The sequence below is a fragment of the Berghia stephanieae genome, chromosome 5, assembly GCF_034508935.2.
Source record: "Berghia stephanieae isolate SIO BIC M18660-M18661 chromosome 5, UCSD_Bste_1.3, whole genome shotgun sequence".
Lineage (NCBI taxonomy): Eukaryota > Metazoa > Mollusca > Gastropoda > Nudibranchia > Aeolidiidae > Berghia > Berghia stephanieae.
Window position 1 is genome coordinate 3,190,926 of NC_088364.1, and position 27,210 is coordinate 3,218,135.

Below are 27,210 nucleotides of genomic sequence, written 5' to 3' on the forward strand. Positions count from 1 at the left end.
GAGAGAGAGAGGAAGAGAGAGATAGAAGGGGGGGGGGGGGGTATGAGGAGTAGGGGTGGCACACATGTATGCGGTGGATGCATTATTTATTTCTGCATGATACAGTCTGGGTCCACCCAGGCAGGGAGGTGCAGTTTTTTATCCACCATTGGCCCCAATTGGCTTCCAATAGCTCAGTCGATAGAGCACTCACGTCGCATGCAGAGGAACTGGGATCGATCCCAATTGAAAATGAGATTATTTTTTTTACCCCCTTGTTCCCAAGGCAGTGATTGGGTAGCTGGGTCTCTTAGATCTGGTGGAAAGTACTTTGCAATTGACTGGCGTCCTATCCAAAGGGTAGCAAGCAAGGGTTATTGCCTGTTTCAGGTTATAGAAACTGGGATAAACTCCAGCTCCATGGGCCTAATGGTTCTGAACATGCTCAAAGCGCTTTACAAGGGGTCCCTGGCCAACAGCAACATTTAACATGTAGGACACCTGTTAGGCGATATTACAATTTTTTCGGACAGAGACAACGCTGTTAACGGCCAGGTACTCATTTTACACCTGAGTACAGTGATAGAATGTGAGCAAAGAGCCTTCTCCAAGGACACAACCTTGCACAGAGCGAGGCTCAAACCCAGGACCTTCTAATCGGAAAGCGAGTGTCATACCACTTGACCACATAGCCGCACAACAAACAAACATCCTCTCTTTTTATTGTTTGTGTATCCCCAGGATCGAAGTCAGGCCTCAGCCAGTGGGCTACGCAATCACGTGGTCGTCTGTCTGTTTGCCGATGCCAGCTCTCCTCTCATTGGTCTGAGGAATCTGGTGATGCCGTTACGTGCCAGTAACTTTCACTATCACGAGTTGAAGCATTGTGTCATAGTCGGCAAGTTGGAGTATTTACACAGAGAGTGGAAGACGCTCCAAAACTTTCCCAAACTTTCCATCCTACCGGTAAGAGTTCTACGTGTTTTTGTTTTTGTTTTTTTTTTTCATAAAAAAAGTCTTATGAAAAGAGTGTGTGATAGTATTAGTGGTCTTGATAGCTCAGTTGGTAGAGCACTCGCTCCACATGCAAAAGGGACTGAGATCGATCCCAAGTGCAGTCGAGATTGTTTTTACTGTCCACCCAAGCAGAAAGTAATTTGTCCTATCCAAAGGGTAGCGAGCAATTGCTATAGTCCGTTTCACGCTGTGGAAATTCGAATAAGCTCCATCCAGTCCATGGGCTGGATGGCAATGTGTGACTGTGATCAAAAGGAATTATGCCCTTTTTTAAAGGACCTTCTAAATTTAACCATTCTGTTGTGATGTCTAAAACCCCTTTTATTTCTTGATGTGTTATTTTTGTTGAGACCTTGACACCAGTTATGTGAGTCATGTGAGTATTTTAATATTGCTGGCAACAACAGATTTTTAAAAGCAAAAGTGAATATAAAAGCTTCAAAAAAAAAAAAAAAAAAGAAAAAAAGAACAAAGTACCAAACACAGAATGTTTCGGACTCAAAACCCTTCTTCAGCCGACAACAAAAACAACAAAAAGTAAAAAAAGTATAAAATGCATTACTTAAAACCCACATCGACGGCAGAGAAATATGCTGTGTTTGGTATTTTCCTCTATTTCCAAGCTGTCCTATTTATTTTTGTTTTTTTGCTTTTTACAGTCCCCAGCTTCTAGCAGCTTGGTGTCTCTTTAATAATAATAATAAATTGTGCTTCATCATCATCCATGGTGGCTTGTACTCTTGAGCACGTTGCCGGTCAGCTGTCTCCACGAATCACGATCCTCTGCGGTGCGCATGAAATCTGTGTTGCTTTTTATATCACATTTGGCCATTCTTAGGTTATTTAGATATTAAGTCATTCTTTGTCTTCCTCTAGCTCTCTTTCCTTCGATCATCCCAGATGTTACCAACTTTTGTATTCCGTCTCTTCTCCACACATGTCCTTGCGCTTAAATTGCGCTTATACAGTGCATATTCCCATTGGAGGGCTCTATGTGCTTTACAATAAAATCTCGAGGATTCTCAAAATGAAACATGAAAACATCACATGCAAATTAGCGACAGGTCTATACATGTATGCAACTAGATAAATATTTTATAAAAATACAATGAAAAAAGTGTCACAAGTAACAGGGACATAAATAGATACATTAAAATAAATAAATAAATAAAATAAAAATAAAATTCCCTTTATTCATCCCCAAGGGGAAATTTGTCTTTATGGTCTATTCCAAGGAAAGATTGGAATAACCCAGGTGTCAGCTGCAGTGCAGCGCTGCAAAGTGAGCTAGGGCTAGGTGACTTGCTCAAGGCCACACAACGCAGCAGCGGGTGATCGAACTCGTTACCTTTTGGGTAGGAAGCAAAGACCGTACCGCTGAGCCATGCTGCCCCTGTATGTTTGTATGAAAAGTTGAATTATTAGTTACGATTGTATAAAACCAATAAACATATAGAGGCTAGAAAAAAAATAATTATGTCACAACATTTCTTGATTCTTTAACTCACTCAACCCTAACACCGACTACATCCGTAGTTTACCTAGGTTACTTTTACCCCATGCCTATTTATTACATTTTTATGAGACAAATTATAGGCGTAGTATCAAAGCTAATATAATGTTAATGGTGAATAATACTATTCTATGTACATGCCCATTTTAATACATTTTTTTTTCCAATTTTGAAAAGTACCAAAAATCTCCAGGATTGAATGATTTAATCAATTTTGTTTTTATTACTGACTTCAGTGGCAAAGTCTTCTGCCTTCCAATGTCTATATATGTGACCCATCTTCTTAAAACGGTATTATGTCGGAACAAACCAGATGCTTAAAAGACGAATTAAATGTTAAACTGGTCAAAAATATAAATTGTTGGCATCAGCACCCTAATAAATGGTATCCATTCTCCTCTATAAAACATACAAATTCAACACAAGTCTGATATTTCTGGCTATAAATTCAATATTCAACATCTTAACCATCCCGACTTAACACTGTTTTGAGGCAAAGGGTCACATATATTATATTGTAACATTTATTATATTATATTATATTATATTATATTATATTATATTATATTATATTATATTATATTATATTATATTATATTATATTATATTATATTATATTTGTCTGGCTTGGTGGCCGAGTTGATGACACTCCCCTTCAGACTGGAAGGTAGATTGAGAGTTCGATTCCTGCCTGCTCTGAGCAGTGGATAGTTGAGTCCTTGGAACAAGGCTCGTTATTTACTTTCTCTCACTGCACTCAGGTGTGAAATGTGTACCTCGCCGTTAAGAGCATTGTCTCTATTGATAAAAAACTGTAATACTACCTAATACACTTCGAATCTCTTCCTTTCATGTCAAGTGTTGTTGTTGGCTAGGGACGCCTTGTAAAACGCTTTGAGCACGTTTGTGGAAATTCTGCAATATAGATGCTCAAGTCAACGCATTGATGCAAGAATAGGCATTTTATGGGCCGATCACCTTTACTCCAATGTAATAATAATCACACTTAATAAAATCAAGCTTCCCTTTCTCCCCCCCCCATTCCCCCTCATCCCCCGTCCAAAAATCCACTAGGGCTCTCCATTGAACCGGGCCAACCTTCGGGCCGTCAACATCAACCTGTGCGACATGTGTGTGATCGTGTCGGCCAAGGACCGCAACATGGAGGACCCCAACCTGGTAGACAAGGAGGCCATCCTGTGTTCTCTCAACATTAAGGCCATGACCTTTGACGATACCATGGGACTCATTCAGTCCTCATCCACCGAAAATAAAGGAGGTAACTATACACTTTTTGGGGTCCCGATACCTTAGTTGGTAGCGTAGTCATGGGACTCATTCAGTCCTCGTCCACCAAAAATAAAGGAGGTAACTATACACTTTTTGGGGTCCCGATACCCTAGTTGGTAGAGCACTCATGGGACTCATTCAGTCCTCATCCACCGAAAATAAAGGAGGTAACTATACACTTTTTGGGGCCCGATACCTTAGTTGGTAGCGTAGTCATGGGACTCATTCAGTCCTCGTCCACCGAAAATAAAGGAGGTAACTATACACTTTTTGGGGTCCCGATACCTTAGTTGGTAGCGTAGTCATGGGACTCATTCAGTCCTCGTCCACCGAAAATAAAGGAGGTAACTATAGACTTTTTGGGGTCCCGATACCTTAGTTGGTAGAGCACTCATGGGACTCATTCAGTCCTCGTCCACCGAAAATAAAGGAGGTAACTATACACTTTTTGGGGCCCCGATACCTTAGTTGGTAGCACACTCATGGGACTCATTCAGTCCTCGTCCACCGAAAATAAAGGAGGTAACTATACACTTTTTGGGGTCCCGATACCTTAGTTGGTAGAGCACTCATGGGACTCATTCAGTCCTCGTCCACCGAAAATAAAGGAGGTAACTATACACTTTTTGGGGTCCTGATACCTTAGTTGGTAGCGTAGTCATGGGACTCATTCAGTCCTCGTCCACCGAAAATAAAGGAGGTAACTATACACTTTTTGGGGTCCCGATACCTTAGTTGGTAGCGCAGTCATGGGACTCATTCAGTCCTCGTCCACCGAAAATAAAGGAGGTAACTATACACTTTTTGGGGTCCCGATACCTTAGTTGGTAGCACACTCATGGGACTCATTCAGTCCTCGTCCACCGAAAATAAAGGAGGTAACTATACACTTTTTGGGGTCCCGATACCTTAGTTAGTAGCACACTCATGGGACTCATTCAGTCCTCGTCCACCGAAAATAAAGGAGGTAACTATACACTTTTTGGGGTCCTGATACCTTAGTTGGTAGCGTAGTCATGGGACTCATTCAGTCCTCATCCACCGAAAATAAAGGAGGTAACTATACACTTTTTGGGGTCCCGATACCTTAGTTGGTAGAGCACTCATGGGACTCATTCAGTCCTCATCCACCGAAAATAAAGGAGGTAACTATACACTTTTTGGGGTCCCGATACCTTAGTTGGTAGCGTAGTCATGGGACTCATTCAGTCCTCATCCACCGAAAATAAAGGAGGTAACTATACACTTTTTGGGGTCCCGATACCTTAGTTGGTAGCGTAGTCATGGGACTCATTCAGTCCTCGTCCACCGAAAATAAAGGAGGTAACTATACACTTTTTGGGGTCCCGATACCTTAGTTGGTAGAGCACTCATGGGACTCATTCAGTCCTCGTCCACCGAAAATAAAGGAGGTAACTATACACTTTTTGGGGTCCCGATACCTTAGTTGGTAGAGCACTCATGGGACTCATTCAGTCCTCATCCACCGAAAATAAAGGAGGTAACTATACACTTTTTGGGGTCCCGATACCTTAGTTGGTAGCGTAGTCATGGAACTCATTCAGTCCTCGTCCACCGAAAATAAAGGAGGTAACTATACACTTTTTGGGGTCCCGATACCTTAGTTGGTAGCGTAGTCATGGGACTCATTCAGTCCTCGTCCACCGAAAATAAAGGAGGTAACTATACACTTTTTGGGGTCCCGATACCTTAGTTGGTAGAGCACTCATGGGACTCATTCAGTCCTCATCCACCGAAAATAAAGGAGGTAACTATACACTTTTTGGGGTCCCGATACCTTAGTTGGTAGCGTAGTCATGGGACTCATTCAGTCCTCGTCCACCGAAAATAAAGGAGGTAACTATACACTTTTTGGGGTCCCGATACCTTAGTTGGTAGCGCACTCATGGGACTCATTCAGTCCTGGTCCACCGAAAATAAAGGAGGTAACTATACACTTTTTGGGGTCCCGATACCTTAGTTGGTAGCGTAGTCATGGGACTCATTCAGTCCTAATCCACTGAAAATAAAGGAGGTAACTATACACTTTTTGGGGTCCCGATACCTTAGTTGGTAGCGTAGTCATGGGACTCATTCAGTCCTCATCCACCGAAAATAAAGGAGGTAACTATACACTTTTTGGGGTCCCGATACCTTAGTTGGTAGAGCACTCATGGGACTCATTCAGTCCTCATCCACCGAAAATAAAGGAGGTAACTATACACTTTTTGGGGTCCCGATACCTTAGTTGGTAGCGGTCATGGGACTCATTCAGTCCTCATCCACCGAAAATAAAGGAGGTAACTATACACTTTTTGGGGTCCCGATACCTTAGTTGGTAGCGCACTCATGGGACTCATTCAGTCCTCGTCCACTGAAAATAAAGGAGGTAACTATACACTTTTTGGGGTCCCGATACCTTAGTTGGTAGCACACTCATGGGACTCATTCAGTCCTCGTCCACCGAGAACAAAGGGAGGTAACTACACACTTTTGGGTGGTCCTGATAGCTCTGTTGATAGAGCACTCACTTTACACAAACACAGACCAGTGTTTTTCCCATTCCTGTAGCCTTAAACCAACAGTAACAATTGCTTGCTACCCTTTAGTAAGGATGCTACCCTTTAGTAACGTTGCTAGTCTGTCGCAAAGCACTTTCTACCAAATCTAAGAAGCCCGCCTACCCAATGACTGCTTGATGGACAGGGGATATTGACTGTACCCAGGATGGCTACCAGCCCTATTGCTTGTGAAGCCAATGCTCTACCACTGAGCCATCTAGACTCTCTTGTTGCTATGTCTGTCAAACAATCAATTAATATTTAAGTTTTTTGGGTTTTTTTTTAATTTAAGAACTGTTTCTATGACAACAGCCTTCCCATAATGCTATTCTTTGTTTTCTTGTTTTCTCCCCCAGCAGGTTTTATGCCCGGTGGATTCTCTCCCCTACACGAGACGACCCGGTCTCAAGCAGGATCCAACGTACCACTCATCACAGAATTGGGTTGGTCACGTCACACCATTTCATCATCATCATCATCATTGTCATCATCATCAGCATCATCATCATCACCACAACCACAACATCACCATCACATCACCATCACCACCACATACATCATCACCACCACAACCACACCACCACCATCACATCATCACCACCACAACCACACCACCACCATCACATCACCATCACCACCACATCATCACCATCACCACCACCACCCACCACTATCACACCACCACCACACCCACCACCACCATCACATTACCATCACCACCACCACCACCATTACATCCACCCCCATCCCTATTCCTACCACCTCCAGCCAATGACTCAAATGTCCAGTTCCTGGACCAAGACGATGACGATGACCCCAACACAGAGCTGTACATGACCCAACCCTTTGCCTGTGGTACGGCATTCGCTGTCAGTGTCCTCGACTCTCTGATGAGCACTGTGAGTATTACAACTATATCCTCCCATCATTTTTTTCATTATCTCCCTTTACATTTTCTCCTCTGAGGACGGAAGTAGAGTTGTTCATGCTTACTTATTTTCCTTTTATCATCATCATCATCATCATCATCATCATCATCATCATCATCATCATTGTCGTCGTCATCGTTGTCATCATCATCATCATCATCATCATCATCGTCATCATCGTCATCGTCGTCAACATCATCATCACCATTATCATCATCATCATCATCATCATCATCATCACCGTCACCATCTTGGTGATTACTTGTTTAGTTATCATCTATTCATTCATCTTTCTTGACTGTGAAGTAATGTTTGTTCCAGAGCGAATTGTGTGCATCTGTGGTTGTGTGTACATGTGTATGTAGTCTACGTGGGTATGGGGTATGTACGTGTTTACATCCACTATACCATCAGTGTATTTGAATTGTGTGCATCTGTGGTTGTGTGTACATGTGTATGTAGTCTACGTGAGTATGGGGTATGTACGTGTTTACATCCACTATACCATCAGTGTATTTGAATTGGCATCAATGTGAACCAAAGTGAGTTTCCATTTCTTTGGACAATAAAGTCTTATTATTGTCATTATCGTTATTATTGATGATTATTAAATTATATTTATAAAAATCTTTCAGTTAATAGAAGTAAGAGCTTATTTTTATTTTATTTATTTATTATTATTTAAAAAATAAGTAATAACTAATACAAAGTGCGGCTATGTGGTTATTGGTATGACGATCCCTTTCGGATCGGAAGGTCCTGGGTTCGAGCCTCACTCTGTGCATAGTTGAGTCCTTGGAAAAGGCTCTTTACTCACATTCTCTAACCGTACTCAGGTGTAAAATGAGGATCTGGCCGTTAACAGCGTTGTCTATGTCGGAAAAAAAAAAATTAATATCGCCTAACTGGCATCATGTCTCGTTTTACATGTTATGCGTTGCTGTTGGTCAGGGACCCCTTGTAAAGTGCTTTGCGCGCAATTAGTTGAGATTGCGCTATATAAAATCTATAAAAAAATTGTTAATACGACACCCGATAAATATAATGTGCATCATATCCGATAACTCTGACAGTTTGTATCGATATATTTGTCTCCAGAGTTATTTCAACGACAACGCCTTGACACTGATCAGGACGCTGATCACAGGTGGCGCCACCCCAGAATTGGAGCAGATCCTGGCAGAGGGTGCCGGAATGAGAGGTGGCTACTGCTCACCGGCCGTTCTGGCCAACCGAGACCGTTGTCGTGTCTCACAAGTGTCATTATTTGACGGACCTCTGGCCCAGTTTGGGGTGAGTGTTGATGATGATGACCGTGATCAAAATGATGATATCAGTGTTAATGAGATAATGATAATGATTGTGATGATAAGATATCAATGTGCATTTACATATGAAAGAAAATTGGGGAAGAGGAGGAAGAGGAGAAGACTATATGGTTTACACCAACATTCCACCATTAGAAGGCTACATAGTTTACACCAACATTCCACCATTAGAAGACTACATGGTTTACACAAACATTCCACCATTAGAAGACTACATAGTTTACACCAACATTCCAGCATTAGAAGACTACATAGTTTACACCAACATTCCAGCATTAGAAGGCTACATAGTTTACACCAACATTCCAGCATTAGAAGACTACATAGTTTACACCAACATTCCACCATTAGAAGGCTACATAGTTTACACCAACATTCCACCATTAGAAGACTACATGGTTTACACAAACATTCCACCATTAGAAGACTACATAGTTTACACCAACATTCCAGCATTAGAAGACTACATAGTTTACACCAACATTCCAGCATTAGAAGACTACATAGTTTACACCAACATTCCACCATTAGAAGACTACATAGTTTACACCAACATTCCAGCATTAGAAAACTACATAGTTTACACCAACATTCCAGCATTAGAAGACTACATGGTTTACACCAACATTCCACCATTAGAAGACTACATAGTTTACACCAACATTCCAGCATTAGAAGACTACATGGTTTACACCAACATTCCAGCTTTAGAAGACTACATGGTTTACACCAACATTCCAGCATTAGAAGACTACATGGTTTACACCAACATTCCAGCATTAGAAGACTACATGGTTTACACCAACATTCCAGCATTAGAAGACTACATAGTTTACACCAACATTCCAGCATTAGAAGACTACATAGTTTACACCAACATTCCACCATTAGAAGACTACATAGTTTACACCAACATTCCAGCATTAGAAGACTACATGGTTTACACCAACATTCCACCATTAGAAGACTACATAGTTTACACCAACATTCCAGCATTAGAAGACTACATAGTTTACACCAACATTCCACCATTAGAAGACTACATAGTTTACACCAACATTCCACCATTAGAAGACTACATAGTTTACACCAACATTCCAGCATTAGAAGACTACATAGTTTACACCAACATTCCAGCATTAGAAGACTACATAGTTTACACCAACATTCCACCATTAGAAGACTTCATAGTTTACACCAACATTCCACCATTAGAAGGCTACATGGTTTACACCAACATTCCACCATTAGAAGACTACATGGTTTACACCAACATTCCAGCATTAGAAGACTACATGGTTTACACCAACATTCCACCATTAGAAGACTACATAGTTTACACCAACATTCCACCATTAGAAGACTACATAGTTTACACCAACATTCCACCATTAGAAGACTACATGGTTTACACCAACATTCCACCATTAGAAGACTACATAGTTTACACCAACATTCCACCATTAGAAGACTACATAGTTTACACCAACATTCCACCATTAGAAGACTACATGGTTTACACCAACATTCCACCATTAGAAGACTACATAGTTTACACCAACATTCCACCATTAGAAGACTACATGGTTTACACCAACATTCCACCATTAGAAGACTACATAGTTTACACCAACATTCCAGCATTAGAAGACTACATGGTTTACACCAACATTCCACCATTAAGCCTTTTCTTATTTGTCGTTGTTGTTTCCCATGACAAATAGAACTCACAGTACGGAGCCCTTTTTGTCTACGCCTTGAGGAATTTCGGCATCCTGTGTATTGGCCTGTACCGATTCCGAGACACGAGTGAATCAGTGCAAAGTCCGTCTTCCAAGCGTTATGTGATCACAAATCCTCCCGAGGATTTCCCTCTTCTCCCGACAGACCAGGTAAAACAGAACAGGGTTTTTTTTTGTTTTATGGGGATATTTATACATGATTTTAAAAAAAAAAACTATATATATTTATTTTTGGCTAATTATTTTTTCATGCAGAGAGGGCTGGTTTATTTTTGCGTGTCCTTTTTGTTGTTTCTTTTTTTTTTTTTTTTTTCCAATCATAATTTGCAAGTTGTCTTAAATTTTGTTCTTTTTTATTGGTATTTTTGAATTTATATTATTTAACTTTTTTTTTTTTTTTGGGTTGGGGGGGGGGGGGGGGGGGGGGGGGGGGGGGGGGGAAATACTTATATGTCGTATTTATTTATTCATTACTAAAATATTTACCGCTTTCCGCTACATTTTTTATCATCTAATATAGCTTGCCAGTTTCTTCTACATTTTGCTACAATAGCTATATCAGCATAGAAACAGATTTTGTCTTTACACTTTATTATCATTCATATTATTCCACGTCCATCTCCTTTTTCTTTTTTTTTTTAGGGTTGTTTGTTTTTTTTTTAGGTTTTTTAAAAATTTAACCATTTGTTTTTCATTTTTTCAACAGTCAGTGTTTTTCTTCTTTTTTTTTTCGACATCACCTTTTATCATTCATTAGGAATTTTTTCTCTCGTCACATTTAGTTGTTTTTTGTTTTTTGTTTAAGAATCATTTTCTTTTTAAATTTTTTTTTTTATTTTACATTTTTATTGCCTATGACGTCATCACCAATTTTACATCTAAATGTCACACGCACAAACAACATCTGGACTGACATTTTTTATCTCCCTTTTCTTTCATGGTTTTTAAATAATTCCTTTTTTATAATTTTCTATTTTTTTATTGTAAATTCCGGATGTATTTTTTAAAATACTGTCATATATGTTTGCAAAATTTTAAGACTTTTTGTTACTGTATCTATGTTGTCGTCATATATTTAGGTCTAAAATGTTTTACTAAACCAAACCAAAATAATAATAAAAATGAAAAGCTAACATGTCAGTTTTCTATTTTTCACCGTTTTATGCCGTTTGTTGTAACATTTGCTTGTCTTTTATACTTAATTTTCTCCATGTCTATCAGTTTGTTCAAAGACTAGAATTCCTATTTTGTTCATCGTCTTCTTAAAAATCAAACGATATCCATGATACGACGTTTAAAGTTTCTCCCAAGTTCCTGTCGTTAAATGAGTATGATTGCATTCCACTCGGATATTTCAAGTGTTTTTATATTAGGCTCTATTCCCTATTGAAAAAAAAAAACAATTAGAAATAATTTAGCAATCGATAAAGACCTCGGTATTCAGTTTCAATCCAAATTATCACCGTCATCGTATTCTATCATGACTCAGGCATCAGTTTTTTTCCCCTCCTGTGTGATGATGTATCACCTCTCTTTACTCACTCCATCACTCACCTCCTGTTTTCAACCCTTGGTTTTCCCTTCTTCGATAACTCCCATTCCATGCGTGAAGATGTATGTGTGCTACCTTCCATCCCCAGGCATCGGTCCGAGACAACCCCCGTCTTCTCTCAAAAACCATTTTTAATGCCCTCCACCCCAATCTGGCGTGTTCCCCAATGCATAATGTCAAACTTCTTATATCTGGCCATCACCTAATCTTTTTGACCTTTCACCTTTACTGCGTCATCACCTAGGAAATAAATACTAGGATAAACTAGTTGGTTTTGCTTTGCTATTGAATTGAATCGTGTGTGATGTGATCGACAGTCAATTGGCTCGGTGAAATGTTAGATGGAGCACAATTCATGGACACTGATAAATACTGTGGCTTTTTGTCATGTTAGCTTGTTTTTTGTTTTGTTTTTCTCTGAAAAGTGGTTTTTATTATTTAATTCTTCCAAAATCTATTTTTCAATGTCACCGTTTTATCTATTGTTAAATGTCCTTTTTTTTAAAAAGTTCTAATTTTTAAAAACAAAACTGTGAACTTAGGAATTCAGGAATTTTCTATTATTTCTTGTAGAAAATCAGGGCTATATTTTTCCTTTATTTTTTTAATCATGATATAGTTCTAGTTTTTATATTTTCCACGTCTTTTTTCATCATACATACTTTTGTCATCTGTTTGGGCTCATGTATTCTGCTACTATTTTATTTTTTTTAAATTATTTTATCTTTATATTTTTTTTCATCTTTTTATTTTTATTACTGACTGTTTTGTTTTTGTTTTTCTTGATCGTACACACATTTTACAATTAATCCCCCCCCCCCCTCCATTTTTCATCCATTTTCTGTGCTTTTATGTTTAATTTTTGATATATATCTATACTTACATATATATATATATTATATATATTTAACTTCAGCTGACGGCTTTTCTCAATGTTTTTTATTCATCTATTTATCATAATTTTTGGATTGGTTCATGTCCATACTTGATCTATGACTATGATGTATGAATCTGCCTCCTGTTCACTTTCAGGTGTACGTGCTAACCTACAAACCGATCACAAAAGATTAATGCTGATCCATCCATTCTTCCAGGGGACTCTTTAGTTAGTCAAACGTGAGTGGGAATGTCGTCTCAAAGTCATCCCGTCTCCTGTACTCGGACAAAACACAACATTTTTTGTTTCTTTTTTGTTTCAATGTTAGACAAGATCTCATTGATTTCAAATATTGATTCATCCAAAAATAAAAAATTCTAACTAAAAAATAAAATGACACCTTCCTTCTACCTTTAGATATCGTTGCATAGGCATTTCATGGGGGAATACTGGCTAGATAAACCTTCACTGATTCTCCCCCCCCCCTCACCCTGTCCACCCAGTAGTGAATGAGTAGCTAAGTCTATTAGATTTGGTGGAAAGTACTTTGTGATAGACTAGTGTCCTATCCAAAGGATAGCGAGCAATTGCTATTGTCAATCTCATGCCATAGAAACCGGGATAAACACACCTGCCGAGTTCTACGACAAATACATCAGTTTACATTTTTTGAATATTATTTTCCAGTTTATCAATTTAGTCTTATCCAACATTGCACTATCATCTCTCTAATATTTTTTGATCACCTACAAATTCGTAGCAACGCAAATTTTCGGCCCCTAGTACAGAACTGCATTCGCCTCTTGGACTCAATAAATCTTGTTGAAAAAAGAAAAGTTTTAAGTTTAGAAATGATATTTAGGACTTTGGAGCATTTTTGGATCTTACTGAAGGCAAAATATTTATTTCTAAAGCTATTAAAATTGACTGAATTTTTTTTTTCCTAAAATTTCTAATAGGCAGCTGTGCATTATTTTTACTGTTGTAAGTTAATGGCTGAAAAGGTGTTTTGAGCTCGAAACGTTCTGATTTGGTATTTATTTATTGATTGATTATTTTTGAAGTTGTTATATTCAAATTTCTTCATTACTCCATTCAGTCCTCACATTCTAGCCCTTCGGTTTGGTTTCAACGAAAACGTCTGCAAAGTTGAGACTCTTGGATAATTTTAAGGGCCGTTTAAATCGTTCTTTGCGATAGACCAGCGTCCTGTCCCAAGGGGTGGCAAGCAATTGCTATTGTTCATTTTACGCTATAGAAACTGTGATTAAACCCCCGTGTCCCTAATTCCTCTGAAGGATTCTGTCCCGGTTTTGTTTTTTTTGTTGTTTTTTTTTTAAAAGGATGAAATCAATATTTGGAGATCAAAGTTTTTATCTGGTCAAAATAAGAACAAAATGTGACCCACAGACTCAAACTGGTATCAAGTCAGGGTGGTTTCGATGCAAACACTGGCATTTGTAGACAATGGTGATAGAAGGTACCGTTTCCCTATGGGTCAAAAGCTACAAGTTCTAATGTCAGATTGCTTTTGGTTTTAAATGATAAAATTAATTTTTTGACATCAGGTCATGGAACCCGACGTAATACTGTATTGGTGTTGTGGGTCACAAAATTAATGTGTTTTGTTTGGGGACAGCAGTACTGTCGGAGGCACACATACACTAGTCTATAGTCACTAGTAGTCCGTTGGTGGAATAATCTCTCTCTAACTCCAACATTCTTATGACTAATGAGTGCTCGGATCATAGATTGATTGATTGATTGATTGAGGCAAATTAGATCTTTATTGATTAGTTGAATTAAAGAGTGTTTAACAGTGATTGATTGCTTTGAAAAAAATAAAAAATTGAAATAAGAGAATGGTTGTGTATATAAGTGAAAGAGTGTTTGTGGATTAAAAATTTGTATGGAGTCAGATTTTATTAAAAAGACAAAACAAAATTTAGACGAAACAAAAATTAATAATCAAGTGATGAGTAGCATAAAATAACCAGAAGTTTGATTACATTAATCAACATGGTGAAGGGTTTATGTGAGGTGTGTGTGTGTGCAGGTGTGTGTGTGTGTATGTGTGTGTGTCATTGCATTTTTAACCCAACTCCCCCCTTCCCCCACCACCACCACTTTACCACCCCCTAATCAGCACTTGATCACAATGACCTCCCCTTGTCCCTTTGTTAACCATTTATCTTATCTATTGATGTGAGAGGCACTGCGTGGACGTGTAGCTACACACTTCAACCATAGCGTGGACGTGTAGCTACACACTTCAACCATAGCGTGGACGTGTAGCTACACACTTCAACCATAGCGTGGACGTGTAGCTACACACTTCAACCATAGCGCGCATCCTCCCTGTGAAAGTATTGATGTCCAATCTTAATGTCACGACACGATCGTAAAGCAAATGATCCATTTATAAAATGTATACAAAAATAAATCCATTTGTAATTAAAAGTTAAGTCGTCGTATTCAAATTTTCTATTCTTCAAATTTAGATATTGTTGTCTTGAGCTGTTCAATTTGCATGCTGTGTTGCATGGTTCCAATCGTTTAAAATGCTCTATTCTAGTTAGAATATTTTGACGCATGTCGCCGATTTAAAAAAACAACAACAAAAAACAGTTGCTCCTTTCAGCATTTCAGTCTTTTTTCATCCACCTTTATATATGTATATATTTACCCTTTTTTTAGTTAATCATTTAATTCCTTGATTTTATAGACAAAAAAAACAATTAATTAAATTTTTTTAAATGTTTTCTGAAAAAATGTTAGAATTTTAGTCCTCGGAAATGTGAGAGTGATGATATTTCTAATTTCCTTACTTGGGAAGGTTTGTTTTTTTTCAATTTTCATTTTCCCTTTCCCATAATCAACCCCCACCCCTTCTTGATTTTGAGGGATTTATCTAAACTGTCTAATAATTCCTTAGAAGTAGATTTGATACTTTGAAATTCCAAACATACCTCTTCGTTTCATATAACTTTGTACTCATTAACATCTTGAAACACTGGAGTCCATCCTAATATGATCTGGTTAACAATCCTTCATCTCTTTCATAATTATCTCGAATTTCTTTTGAAGTCAAATGTAGTTCAGCCTCGACTGGAGGTTTTTATATCACGATGGAGAAGAAGTAGAAGTAGAAGTAGAAGAAGAAGAAGAAGAAGAAGAAGAAGAAGTAGAAGTAGAAGAAGATGAAGTAGAACAAGAAGAAGTAGTAGAAGAAGTAGAAGATGAAGAAGAAGAAGAAGAAAGAAAGAAAATGAAGATGCCATGAACAATACTAACCCTATATATTAATGTTTGGACAATTGAAGAATGGGATAGGGTGATAAATACTGATTTAGATATAATGTTGTACGTTCAACTCTCAGAGGAAGTGAAATTATCTTTCTTTTTTATTTTTTTTTTATTCATCAAATCCAACAAGATCTTCTCTCAAAGATTAAACTTGATTTACTTGACTTAAACAGACCTGCCTAGTCCTCCGAAAATTTCGTAGAAATACAAATTTTTGGCTCCAGCTACAGAACTACATTCTCTTCTTTGACCCATTAAATCTTATTGAAAAGGAAAGTTTAGTTCCTCAGAACTATATTCAGTTCTTTGGAGCATTTTAGGATCATGTTGAGGGCAAATTATTTATTTCTAAAGCTATTTAAAGTGGATTTTATTATTTTCCCTTGGAAACGACGAATTTTTAAAATTTAAAGTTGGCAGCTCTGACTACAAGCTTTCCGCTTTCAATGTCATCCGATGTCAAAACTTTTCAGCCGTTCCTCTTATTCTTGTGGTGAAATTGTTTCCAAATGTCTCTGTTTTGTGACTTTTCTCCGGTGTTTGGCAGAGCTGCCAATGAGGTTTCATCTGGTTACGTTACTGACTTGTTTCAGATCTCTATCGAAAATTAAATGTTATGTTGTTGTTGTTGTTGTTGTTTGCCGTGCCCTAGCTCATTTGTTTTGGCCAGAGAATTAGCGTGTCATGTTGCGACACATGCGTTATTAATTTTTAAGTTGTTAAAGTTTGTTGGGTTTTTTTTTTTCCTCTTACAATTTTGTTTCGTTTCCATTTTCCTTCGTTGTTGGAGATTTTGTGTGTGTAGACTCCACTTGGCACCAAACATACTACATTGTCAACCTGTGTTGATTTTCCTAGCACAGCATGTAAATATTGCCGCTCGAAACTCGAAAAAGTAAATAACAATGTGAAATCAAAGTATTCTTCAATTTAATATACGAAAACAGATAATGTGGACGTTTCAGGTTTCCCCTTTATCAACAAAACAGGATGAATTTCATTACGTCCACAAACGTCCACATTATCTGTTTTCATATATTAAATTGAAGCTTACTTTGGATTTCACATCGTTATTTACTAGCACAGCATGGAATGCCCTGATTGGATGCACTTTTGTTTTGATTGTCAACTTCATCATCATCATCATCATCATCATCATCATCGTCATTATCATTACCATTATCGTTGTAGTAGTTGTTGTCATTATTCTTCTCATCAATGTCATTGTCATCACCATCATCGTCGTCATCATCAGCGTCGTCGTTGTAGTCATTATCGTTCTCATCATTGTCTTCGTCATCATCATCATGATCATGATCATCATCATCATCATCGTCGTCATCATCATCGTCATCATCATCATCATCCTGTCATCTGCATTTTATGCCAAATTGGCACCTAAAATTTGCCAAAATTTGCCCAAAGTAACCCCAAAATTTGCCAAGAAATTTGCCAAAAAGACCAAAATTAGCCAAAAAATTTGCCGAGGAGAACTAAGCGTTTCATTAAAAATTAACATGTGATACTGAAAAATATATATATAAAAGACAATTTATTACATGTAAGGAGGCTACATTTATTAATTTAATGAAATGACTGTGAATAGCGTTGTTACAAAGATTTTAAAGGATCACTATCCATAGAGAGTAGCTTCCCTTGGTTTGGGCCCAGGCAAAGCTGCAACATTTCTCAAGTTTCGCACTTTTTTTTCGTAATTTTGTTTTCGTTTCTTTTTTTTTCCCCAAAATTTGCCACGCGATTTGCCAATTTTCCCAAAATTTGCCACAATTTGCCAATTTTGGGAAATTTGCCAAAATTTGCGGATCGCCCTGATATTTGCGGCCGCAAAAAATGCAGATGACAGATCATCGTCATCATCATCATCAATATACCTGTCAAGAGTAGCAGAATCGCCGAGAAAATAATTGAGTCCCTTAAGAATGCTACTAGAGCCCTTGACCTATTACCTCTCATGTCACCAGTCAAGTATTGCTGTCCCATTCAAAATGAAATGTCATTCAACCATTTGTATGCATGTCTTTGTTCTCTGCTGTTTAACGTCACCGTCAAGGCAAAACCTTTTCCAGCAAAAATAACGGACAGGCCAAGCATGCACCAATCATAGGGCTCAATTTTCCACTATTTAACAGAAATCTGCTATCTATATGTTTTCTCCGCTAAGACGCCCCCCCCCCCCCCCCCCAATCCCCTTCCCGAATTTTTGGCTCCAGCTACAGAACTGCATTCTCCTCTTTGACTCGTTAAATTTTTTTTGAAAAGGACATTTTAGTTCCCCAGAACCTAATTTCAGGACTTGAGAGCATTTTTGGGAGACCTTGGGAGGGGGGAAACTTTGTTTGTTTAAGTCTCCCCCCTCCCAAACCCCCTACTAGAAGTTCTAGTGTAGGGGGTTTGGGAGGGGGGGGGGAGATTTTTTTTTAAAAAAAGTTTCCCCCCTCCCAAACCCCCTTCTGGAACAAGAATTCTTGGGATGTAGTAGCTTATGGAAGGTCTCCCGCAATTTTGGATCATGTTGAGGGCAGATTATTGATTTCTAAAGCTGTTAAAAGTGACTTTTTCTTTTTTTTTTCCTTAGAAACTACGACTTTTAAAAATTTCAAGTAGGGAGAGTTACTAACCCTTGGCTAGGTCATGACATAACATTGGTGCTTAGTGTTACCTCCCTTGCTTGTTAACCCATAGATCTATAAATAGAACCAATCCTATGAATACTTCTAACAGTACAGGCATTATGCTGGTAACCTTGTATATTATATTATAGCATAGCTTTTCTACATTCTCTGTGTGTAACTGTTAGTGTTATTATTAGTATTATTATTATTATTATTATTATCTTTCTCTCTCTCTCTCTCTCTCTCTCTCTCTCTCTCTCTCTCTCTCTCTCTTATATATATATATATATAATATATATATATATATATATATAATATATATATATATATATATATATATCTTTTTTTTCTTCTTTTTTTTTTTTTTTTTTTTTGTAGAAACCTGCCCAACAAGATTTTCTGCACTCTCTTAAATAATTGTTTTGTTTTATTTTTCTTTCTTTTTATAAAAAAATTATTAGTTATGTTTTCGGGTTTGTTTTTTTTTTTTTGGATTGTTTTTTTTTTTTTCTTTAAAGTTTTTTTTGTTGTTTTTTTTGTTATGTTTTGTTTGTGTTTTATTTATTTATTTATTTTTTTGGTCAGATTGTTAAATTGTTTTGCAATTTAAAAATTTAAGACTTGATTCCATTCACCTGCTTGGCATTGAAATTCAAGTCGAAAAAAAAAACACTATTAGTATTAGCTCTTACTTATGTACTTAGACTCTATATTTATGTAATGGCATTTTGCTAAAAACTTTAAAATTAATTATAAATTGATATATAACTTATATTATAAGTAGTAAAATTGATTATATAGTGTCATATAAGTGGTAATATTAATTAGTGTCATTAAGTGGTAAAATTAATGATATTATAGTGTCATACGAGTGGTAAAATTAATGAGTGTCATTAAGTGGTAAAATTAATCAGTGTCATTAAGTGGTAAAATTAATTGTATAGTGTCATGTAAGTGGTATAATTAATGACATAGTGTCATATAAGTGGTAAAATTAATCAGTGTCATTAAGTGGTAAAATTAATTATATAGTGTCATGTAAGTGGTATAATTAATGACATCGTGTCATATAAGTGGTAAAATTAATCAGTGTCATTAAGTGGTAAAATTAATTATAAAGTGTCATGTAAGTGGTATAATTAATGACATAGTGTCATATAAGTGGTAAAATTAATCAGTGTCATTAAGTGGTAAAATTAATTATAAAGTGTCATGTAAGTGGTATAATTAATGACATAGTGTCATATAAGTGGTATAATTAATTATAATATATTCTTATTGTTATATAAGTGGTCCAACATTTTGTAAGTTTTCTTGTTCCTTTTTTTTTGGGGGGGGGGGGGGGGGGGGAGGGAGGAGTGTTTGTTTTGTTTTTTTTAGTTGTTATGAGGAGTGGCAGAATACAATGGCATTGCCAGGGAATGATGATAGGCAGCAAGGAATGTGTGATTTAACCAAAAAATTACATTCACCCAAATTCAGCATAATTTTGTATTTGGATATCCCGTGCATGGTATGGTGTGTAGTATGTATATCTACCTGTGTAGGTGTGTAGTATTTAATCTACCTGTGTAGTCGTTCCTTGTTGTAGTCGTGCACACATCAACACACTGTCACTGTTTTCACATGTGTTGTCATGAACGGTACATCATTCGTTATTCTACATAGATGACATTGAATTCATCATGATGACAAAAAGTAATTACTCGATATCACCCACACCATTCAAGTTCAAAACAATTCCACCCCCCCCCCCCCCCCCCCCCCCCCCCAATGTACACTTATGTTCAGGTCTGATAATCCAACTCGTTATGGACTCATTGTTTTGGAAATACAATACTCTCAAACCACGCAAAAAAAAAAAATAAATAAATAAATATTGTCCATGACAACAATGTTTAATCAAGTCCATAATCTAAGAGTGTATAGGGTTATTAAGTCATCTAAAATCAAGTCATTTTCTGTTTCATTTTAAAACGTATGTTTATTTATTTATTTATCTATTTATTTACTTTTTTTTGCCGTTGTTGTTGTTGTTGTTATCATTTAATGTTTTTTGTTGTTGTTTTTTTGTGTTTTTTTTTTATTTTGTTGTTAGCATTTAAGGGTTTTTTTGTTTTGTTTTTGTTTTTTGTTTTTTTTGGTCAATATCCATATACCTGTTTATTGTCGTATTTAAAAGACGGAGATAATTCTAAATTGGCAAAGCAACGACAAACATTGGGTGTCTCCCATGCCTGAGGTTAAAAAAAAAAACAAGAGAGAGAGAGAGAGAGAGAGAGAGAGAGATAGAGAGAGAGAGAGAGAGAGAGAGAGAGAGAGAGAGAGAGAGAGAGAGGAAAAAAAGAAAAAAAGAAAAAGTCCATAATTTCATTTGGCTATCAGACCTGTAAATATGTACACATTACCCCCCCCCCCCCCCCCACTCCCCTCCCCTCCTCTCTTCCCCATCCCTATCCTCAATACATTTGTTTACCTCTCTCTATGTAATGTGATATATGTGACCCATCGTGTATATTTGGTGTTATGTCAGAATGGACTAAGACGTCCGTCAGAGTCAACAAGTCCATGGCGTTGGAGCTGATCCCAGTTTCTGTGGCGTGAAATAGACAATAAAATATAACAATTCTGTACTTTTTATTAGTATTATGAGCAGAGTTTTAACAAGTTTACAATGTAAAACCCTACAAACTGTGGAGTGATCCTCGACAATATTGGAGGTTTCCACAAGACGAAGAAGAAGAAGAAAATAAAAAAAATAAAATTCCCTTAACTAGGGGAATTTGTCCCCAGGGTCTATCCCAAGGGAAGACTGGAATAACCCAGGCGTCAGGCACAGTGCAGCACCTCAGATTGAGCTAGGGCGAGGTGACTTGCTCAAGGCCAGCCACACAGCGCAGCGGTGGGTGATGGTCGAACTCGGCAATGGCCGTTACTGCTGATCCACGCTGTCCCATAATAGCAATAGAAAAGAAGCGTGTGATGTAAAAAAAAAACAAAAACAACTGGTTCCTATGTCATTGGAAGTGTACAATCTACCCAGAGGACTGAATACATACCTAGTGTGATTGATCTTCTGGCTTCAGGGCGATAACATCTTAATTTAGTCTAAATATTATTCTGGAACGAGATAAAAAAGATAGCTCAGGATAGAGAAGGATGGAAACTGTTTGTCTGTGGCCTATACCCTGACCCAGGGTGAAAAAGGCAATGATGATTATTCTGGTTCACCTGAAAGATCATCCATCCTCGTTTTTTTTACGTCCCGTAATCCTAAGAATCTGCCTATAGATAGAATGCGATTGGCCAAGGAGTTCACAACATTGCCATCCGGAAGTATAACGGACCAACAGACAAACTCTGTGTAACCATGAACTTTTATAGTCTGGTTAATACAGTTTAGTGAGAACAACTCACAAACGCGGATGACAAAAACAATAACAAAGGCCTGAGTGACGTCATCTGCATACTATCTATACATCCTGCCACTGAAATAGTTATGTCACCTGTACTGTATGTAACCTATTCATTATTAGTACACCAAAGGACTGGTTACATACACACTTCCAAGGATTTAGGAACCAAAAGAGTGGAGGGTGTGACGTCACCACTTTTGATTTGAGTCATAGACAGTTGGTTTTTAGAAAATGGAGATTAAAATTTAGATTAGGCTATATATAGAGTATATGCGTAGCCATCGTTATGTTAATAGCCTGACACTGAAATCCAAAAGGACTTACAGTTTGACGTCATTTTAAAGGTTTTTGCACCGCCTAGTGAGTTGTCGTTATTAGAGCTCATGGAAACAAGTTATTCCATTGGTTGAACTATTGAATACAACTCACGATTTGTTTTCTTTTGTGGCAAAAGACTGGCATTTTGACGTCATTTTTTGGTCATTGTCAGGCTACAACTTTACGAAGGCCACAGTATATGGGGGTCCCAATAGCTCAGTTGGTAGATCACTCGGTTCACATTGCAAAGGGGCCGAGATCGATCCCCGGTGCAGACAAGATTATTTTTTTTCTGACCCCCCTGTCCATCCAGCAGTGATTGGGTGGCTGGGTCTGTTTGGATCTGAGGGAAAGTACTTTGCGATAGCCTGGCGTCTTATCCAAAGAGTAGCAAGCAATTGCTATTGTCCATTCCACGCTATAGAAACAGAGATCAAATCCAGCTCCGTGGGCCGAGTGGATCTGAAGGAGTACTTTTTTGTTGTTGTTGTAATTTTTCAAATTTTATATCTGAATTATAACTGTCTCTCTACCAGCCATTTCCAAGATTCTCTCCAAAACTTGTCACCGCCCACTTAACACAACTTTATAATAACTTGAGCTTTTAAAAATGGCAATATCCACTAAACATGCTCAAAGTGCTTTGCAAGGGGTCTCAAGCCAACAGCAACACTTATTGTGTTTGACGAGGGGTGATACCTGTTAGGCGATATTACAATTTTTCAGACAGAGACAAAGCTGTTAACAGCCAGGTACTCATTTTACACCTGAATACAGTGAGAGAATGTGAGTAAAGTGCCTTTTTCAAGGAATCAACTATGTGTCGCTTTTAGTGGAACTTGAACCCAGGACATTCTGATCCGAAGGCGGGTGTCATACCACTAGACCACATAGCAGCACAAAAATAGATTATTTTTCTCTCAAACACAAAAGCAATGAATATTCATGCTATACACAATTTTTTTTTAAATTCTTTGATTTTTTTTTTTAATCAAAATGGAGGTGGGTAAACTCTGTACAATAAAAATCAGCATGAGTATAATGTTTGCTGTCATAGGTTGTTACACGCTTTCGGATCAGAAGGCCCTGGGTTCGAGCCTCGCTCGATGCATTGGAAAGTTTTGTGATGTAGAATAGAAATCAGCATGAGTAAAATGTTTGCTGTCATCGGCTAGTACACGCTTTCGGATCAGAAGGTCCTGGGTTCGAGCCTCGCTCGATGCATTGGTGATGCCTTGGAAAAGGTCTTTACTCACATTCTATCACCGTACTCAGGTGTAAAATGAGAACCAACTGTGTTGTGTGTCGGAAAAGATTTTTAATATTGCCTGACAGGCATCATGTCCCATTCTACTTGTTACGTATTACTTTTGGTCATGGAATCTTTGTAAAGCGCTTTGAGCACGTTTAGTAGATTTTGTGCTATTGATAGAATAAAATTGACGTCACTCATCAGCTCTTTATTATTGTTTTTAGCCGACCATATTTATGAGTAGTTCTCACTTAATTGTATTAATCTATAGACTATAGATGTTTAAGGTTACACATAGTTTTGTGTGTTGGTACATTATATCTGGCTGGCAGATGTTATGAGTTTTATATATATATATATATATATATATTAATATTATAAACAATAATTTTAAAAATCTCCAAAAAATCCTATGTGTTTGTTAAGGAGAGAGTTCGTGTATTTTTTTAAGGGCTCTAACTTGTCTCCAGAAAAGCTGTTTATAATGTATGATATTCCACTAATCTTAAAATCCTACCACGAATTTGACGATTTATTAATTTTGTAAAGCACTTTGAGCACGTTTAATGGATATTTCCCGGTATAAAAGCTCAATTAAAAAGAAAAAATTTCTATGGCTGGTAAGAAGAGGGTTAATGCTAATATTCAATGTAAGCATGAAGGTTAATCTGACATAAAACCATTTATAGGTGATTGGTCACAAATGTTTACAAACTTTTTAGTCTTTAAGATTTCTATTCCAACATGACGTCATCGATTTCTCATCACTTCCTGTTCCCACAGGCATTCTGCCTTCAGCCTTTTAACTACTACGATGCTGTCAGGAAGACTAAGAGGCGACCCAAGAGTGCTAGCAGGAGTGAAAAGAGTGATGTACTAGAGGACGAGGCTTAGACAACGACCTTCACCTTGGCAGGGGGAGGGAACCTTGAGATTGATGACCTTCACCTTGGAGGGAAAAGGCTGGAGATTGACCTTCAACTTTTGAAGAAGGTTTGGTAAACACGATTATGATCATCTTTGAGAAAGGGTAAAGGTCAACATTCACCTTTATGGAAAGTTTGAGGTCGATCTTCACCTTAGAGGAAGCTTGGAATTCTCTGTTCAGATTCAATGAGAGTCAGCAATTGACCTTCACCTTTGGAGACACTGGATTTCAACCTTGACCTCTGAGGATGGTTCTCTAATAGGCTTTATATTTATATATGTCATTGTAACATTCGCATAGGAGGACATCAATTTGTTCTCTAGTCTCAACTACTTGCTTGATTGTTGCTTCAAAAAACTTTTTTTTTCTGTTTTCTTTTTAACACATATCAGTAATATTTTGAATTGGGTTGACGTGAGTCAGAGTAGTGGTAATGATGAAAGAGGTTGGATATATTTGATGTTGTATGAGTCGACATTTAGGACAGACCTAATGGGATAAGTCAATATAATATAAGACAGGGGACAGGTTGATAACGTAGATATTTTAGTTGTTTATTTCAAGCGACGCAGCATTGTGTCTTTGTCATTACTTTCCTTTGCAGGCCTGCCAATTTGAAAATTTAAAAATTCGTAATTTTTAGGAGATGAAAATTGTAGTTGCTGTAATTTACTTAAATTATTAACAATTTACGTTCACAAGGACGAAATAAAACTTGAAAATCCTGGAAATTTTTGTAGTCTGGCATCAACTTTCATTTTTAATAGATTTCAATAGATTAAGAAAATGCTCATGAACATTTGGAAGTGGAGCCAAATTTTGTAATTCTACAAATGTTTTGTAATAGTTCGCAGGTTTGTCTTAGTATTTTAATGTGAAGAATTGAAATGATTGAATCCCTTTGGTTTTTGTGGGGGGAAAACCTGATTTTACAATAGCACAATAGTAGAAATATTACAAGGCGTCCATTTTATTCTTTGTAAAAAAACCACAAGAGTACAAGAATTTTTTTATCCCCTGCTACGCAACCGGTTTTTATAAATAATAACGTGAAGTTGAATGTAAGCTTCAATTTAATTACAAAAACAGATCAAATGAACGTTTCGGGTTTCCCCTTTATCAACAAAACAGGATGATTGAAATACCACAGATGAATGAGATGATTTAGTCATTTACAGTCTACAGCTTTCAGCAGCTTTGTATATCATGTCACTTTGTCAATTTCTTTTGCTGTAAAAACTATCACAAATTTGTTTTTTAGTAAAAGAAAGAAGAATTAAATCACTAGAATTTAGGAAAATTAATTTATCTTTGGTGTTCAACAATAAATGATAAGTATATGTAAAATTACTTTGCTTTTTCATGTATAAAGTATGATTTGAAGCTTATTGGTTCTCAAAATGGAATATTCGCCAATTCACTGAATTAACTACAGAGCGTGTTTCCTGATGTTGATTATACTTTGTTGGACTCTTTATGCCATCTAAATATATCTCTGCATTGTTAAACTCTTTATCCATTTTAAAAAAATCTCTGCATCTCTGTACCATTTTTTTAAATAATAAAAAAAACTAAAATTCCCTTTATTCATCCCCAAGGGGAAATTTGTCTCTAGGGTTTATTCCAAGGGAAGACTGGATTAACCCAGGCATCAGCTGCAGTGCAGCGCTGCAAAGGGAGCTAGGGCGAGGTGACTTGCTCAAGGCCAGACAACGAGGGAGGTAGTCGAACTTGGTACCTTTTGGGTTTGAAGCCAAGACCGTACCGCTGGGCCACACACTGCCCCCCCCCCCCCCCCCCCCCCCCCCGCCTGAACTGCCACGATTTGGTTTTCCTCTTCTTTGTCGAGTCGTGTCTGGATTTGTGTTTGATTTGAACGACTTGTGGAATGAATTGAAATCCTTTGTCATGATGTGAACTCTGAACTCTCTCTCTCTCTCTCTCTCTCTCTCTCTCTCTCTCTCTCTCTCTCTCTCTCTCTCTCTCTCTCTCTCTCTCTCTCTCTCTCTCTCTCTCCATTTCAACCAAATTTTTAGATTTTCCCCCAGAACTTCATATCTTACCCACTATGACAATGTTGCTGCTTGGAGTTGGTGGAAGAAAAACGATAAGTCATGAAATGTGTCAGATTCAATGAATTAAATGGAGAAAGTGGATGTTTCGGGTTTCCCCTTTATCTACAAAACACAATGAATGAATCACTAAAATGTTTCATTCCTCGTGTAAAGTGTTTCATTTCATTCATCGTGTTTTGTTGATAAAGGAGAAACCCGAAACGTCCACATTATCTGTCCCCATTCAATATATTGAAGCTTACATTTCTTGACTTATCGTTTTGTTTTTTGTTTTTTTATCTACCAATATAAAATTGATTTTTTAAACAATTTGTTCCCAATTCCCCTTTGTCGTACCGGTTCTTGGGTGATTTAATTGGAATTCTAGAACTTTTTACTTCCCATTCTTCCTCTTTACTGACAGTTTCATGCGCCTTAAATAACAAACAAACAAAGGTGTCCACATACGTCTTTGATCACGGACAGCATTCTTGAAGAGCATTTCGTTGTCTTGT

At 37.4% G+C, this 27,210-nt stretch overlaps 1 protein-coding gene across 1 annotated transcript in view; it reads left to right on the forward strand.

Annotated features, from left to right (window-relative positions):
- The window catches only part of LOC144972240 (calcium-activated potassium channel slowpoke-like), a 273,230-nt gene extending 246,570 nt beyond the window's left edge, over positions 1 to 26,660 (forward strand). The window contains 7 exon segments of the mRNA XM_078913285.1: positions 721 to 945; positions 3,584 to 3,788; positions 6,720 to 6,803; positions 7,129 to 7,259; positions 8,388 to 8,582; positions 10,342 to 10,509; positions 24,497 to 26,660. Coding sequence (XP_078769411.1) covers positions 721 to 945; positions 3,584 to 3,788; positions 6,720 to 6,803; positions 7,129 to 7,259; positions 8,388 to 8,582; positions 10,342 to 10,509; positions 24,497 to 24,607 — 1,119 coding nt within the window. The 3' untranslated portion in view covers positions 24,608 to 26,660.
- The last annotated feature ends 550 nt before the right edge of the window (positions 26,661 to 27,210 follow it).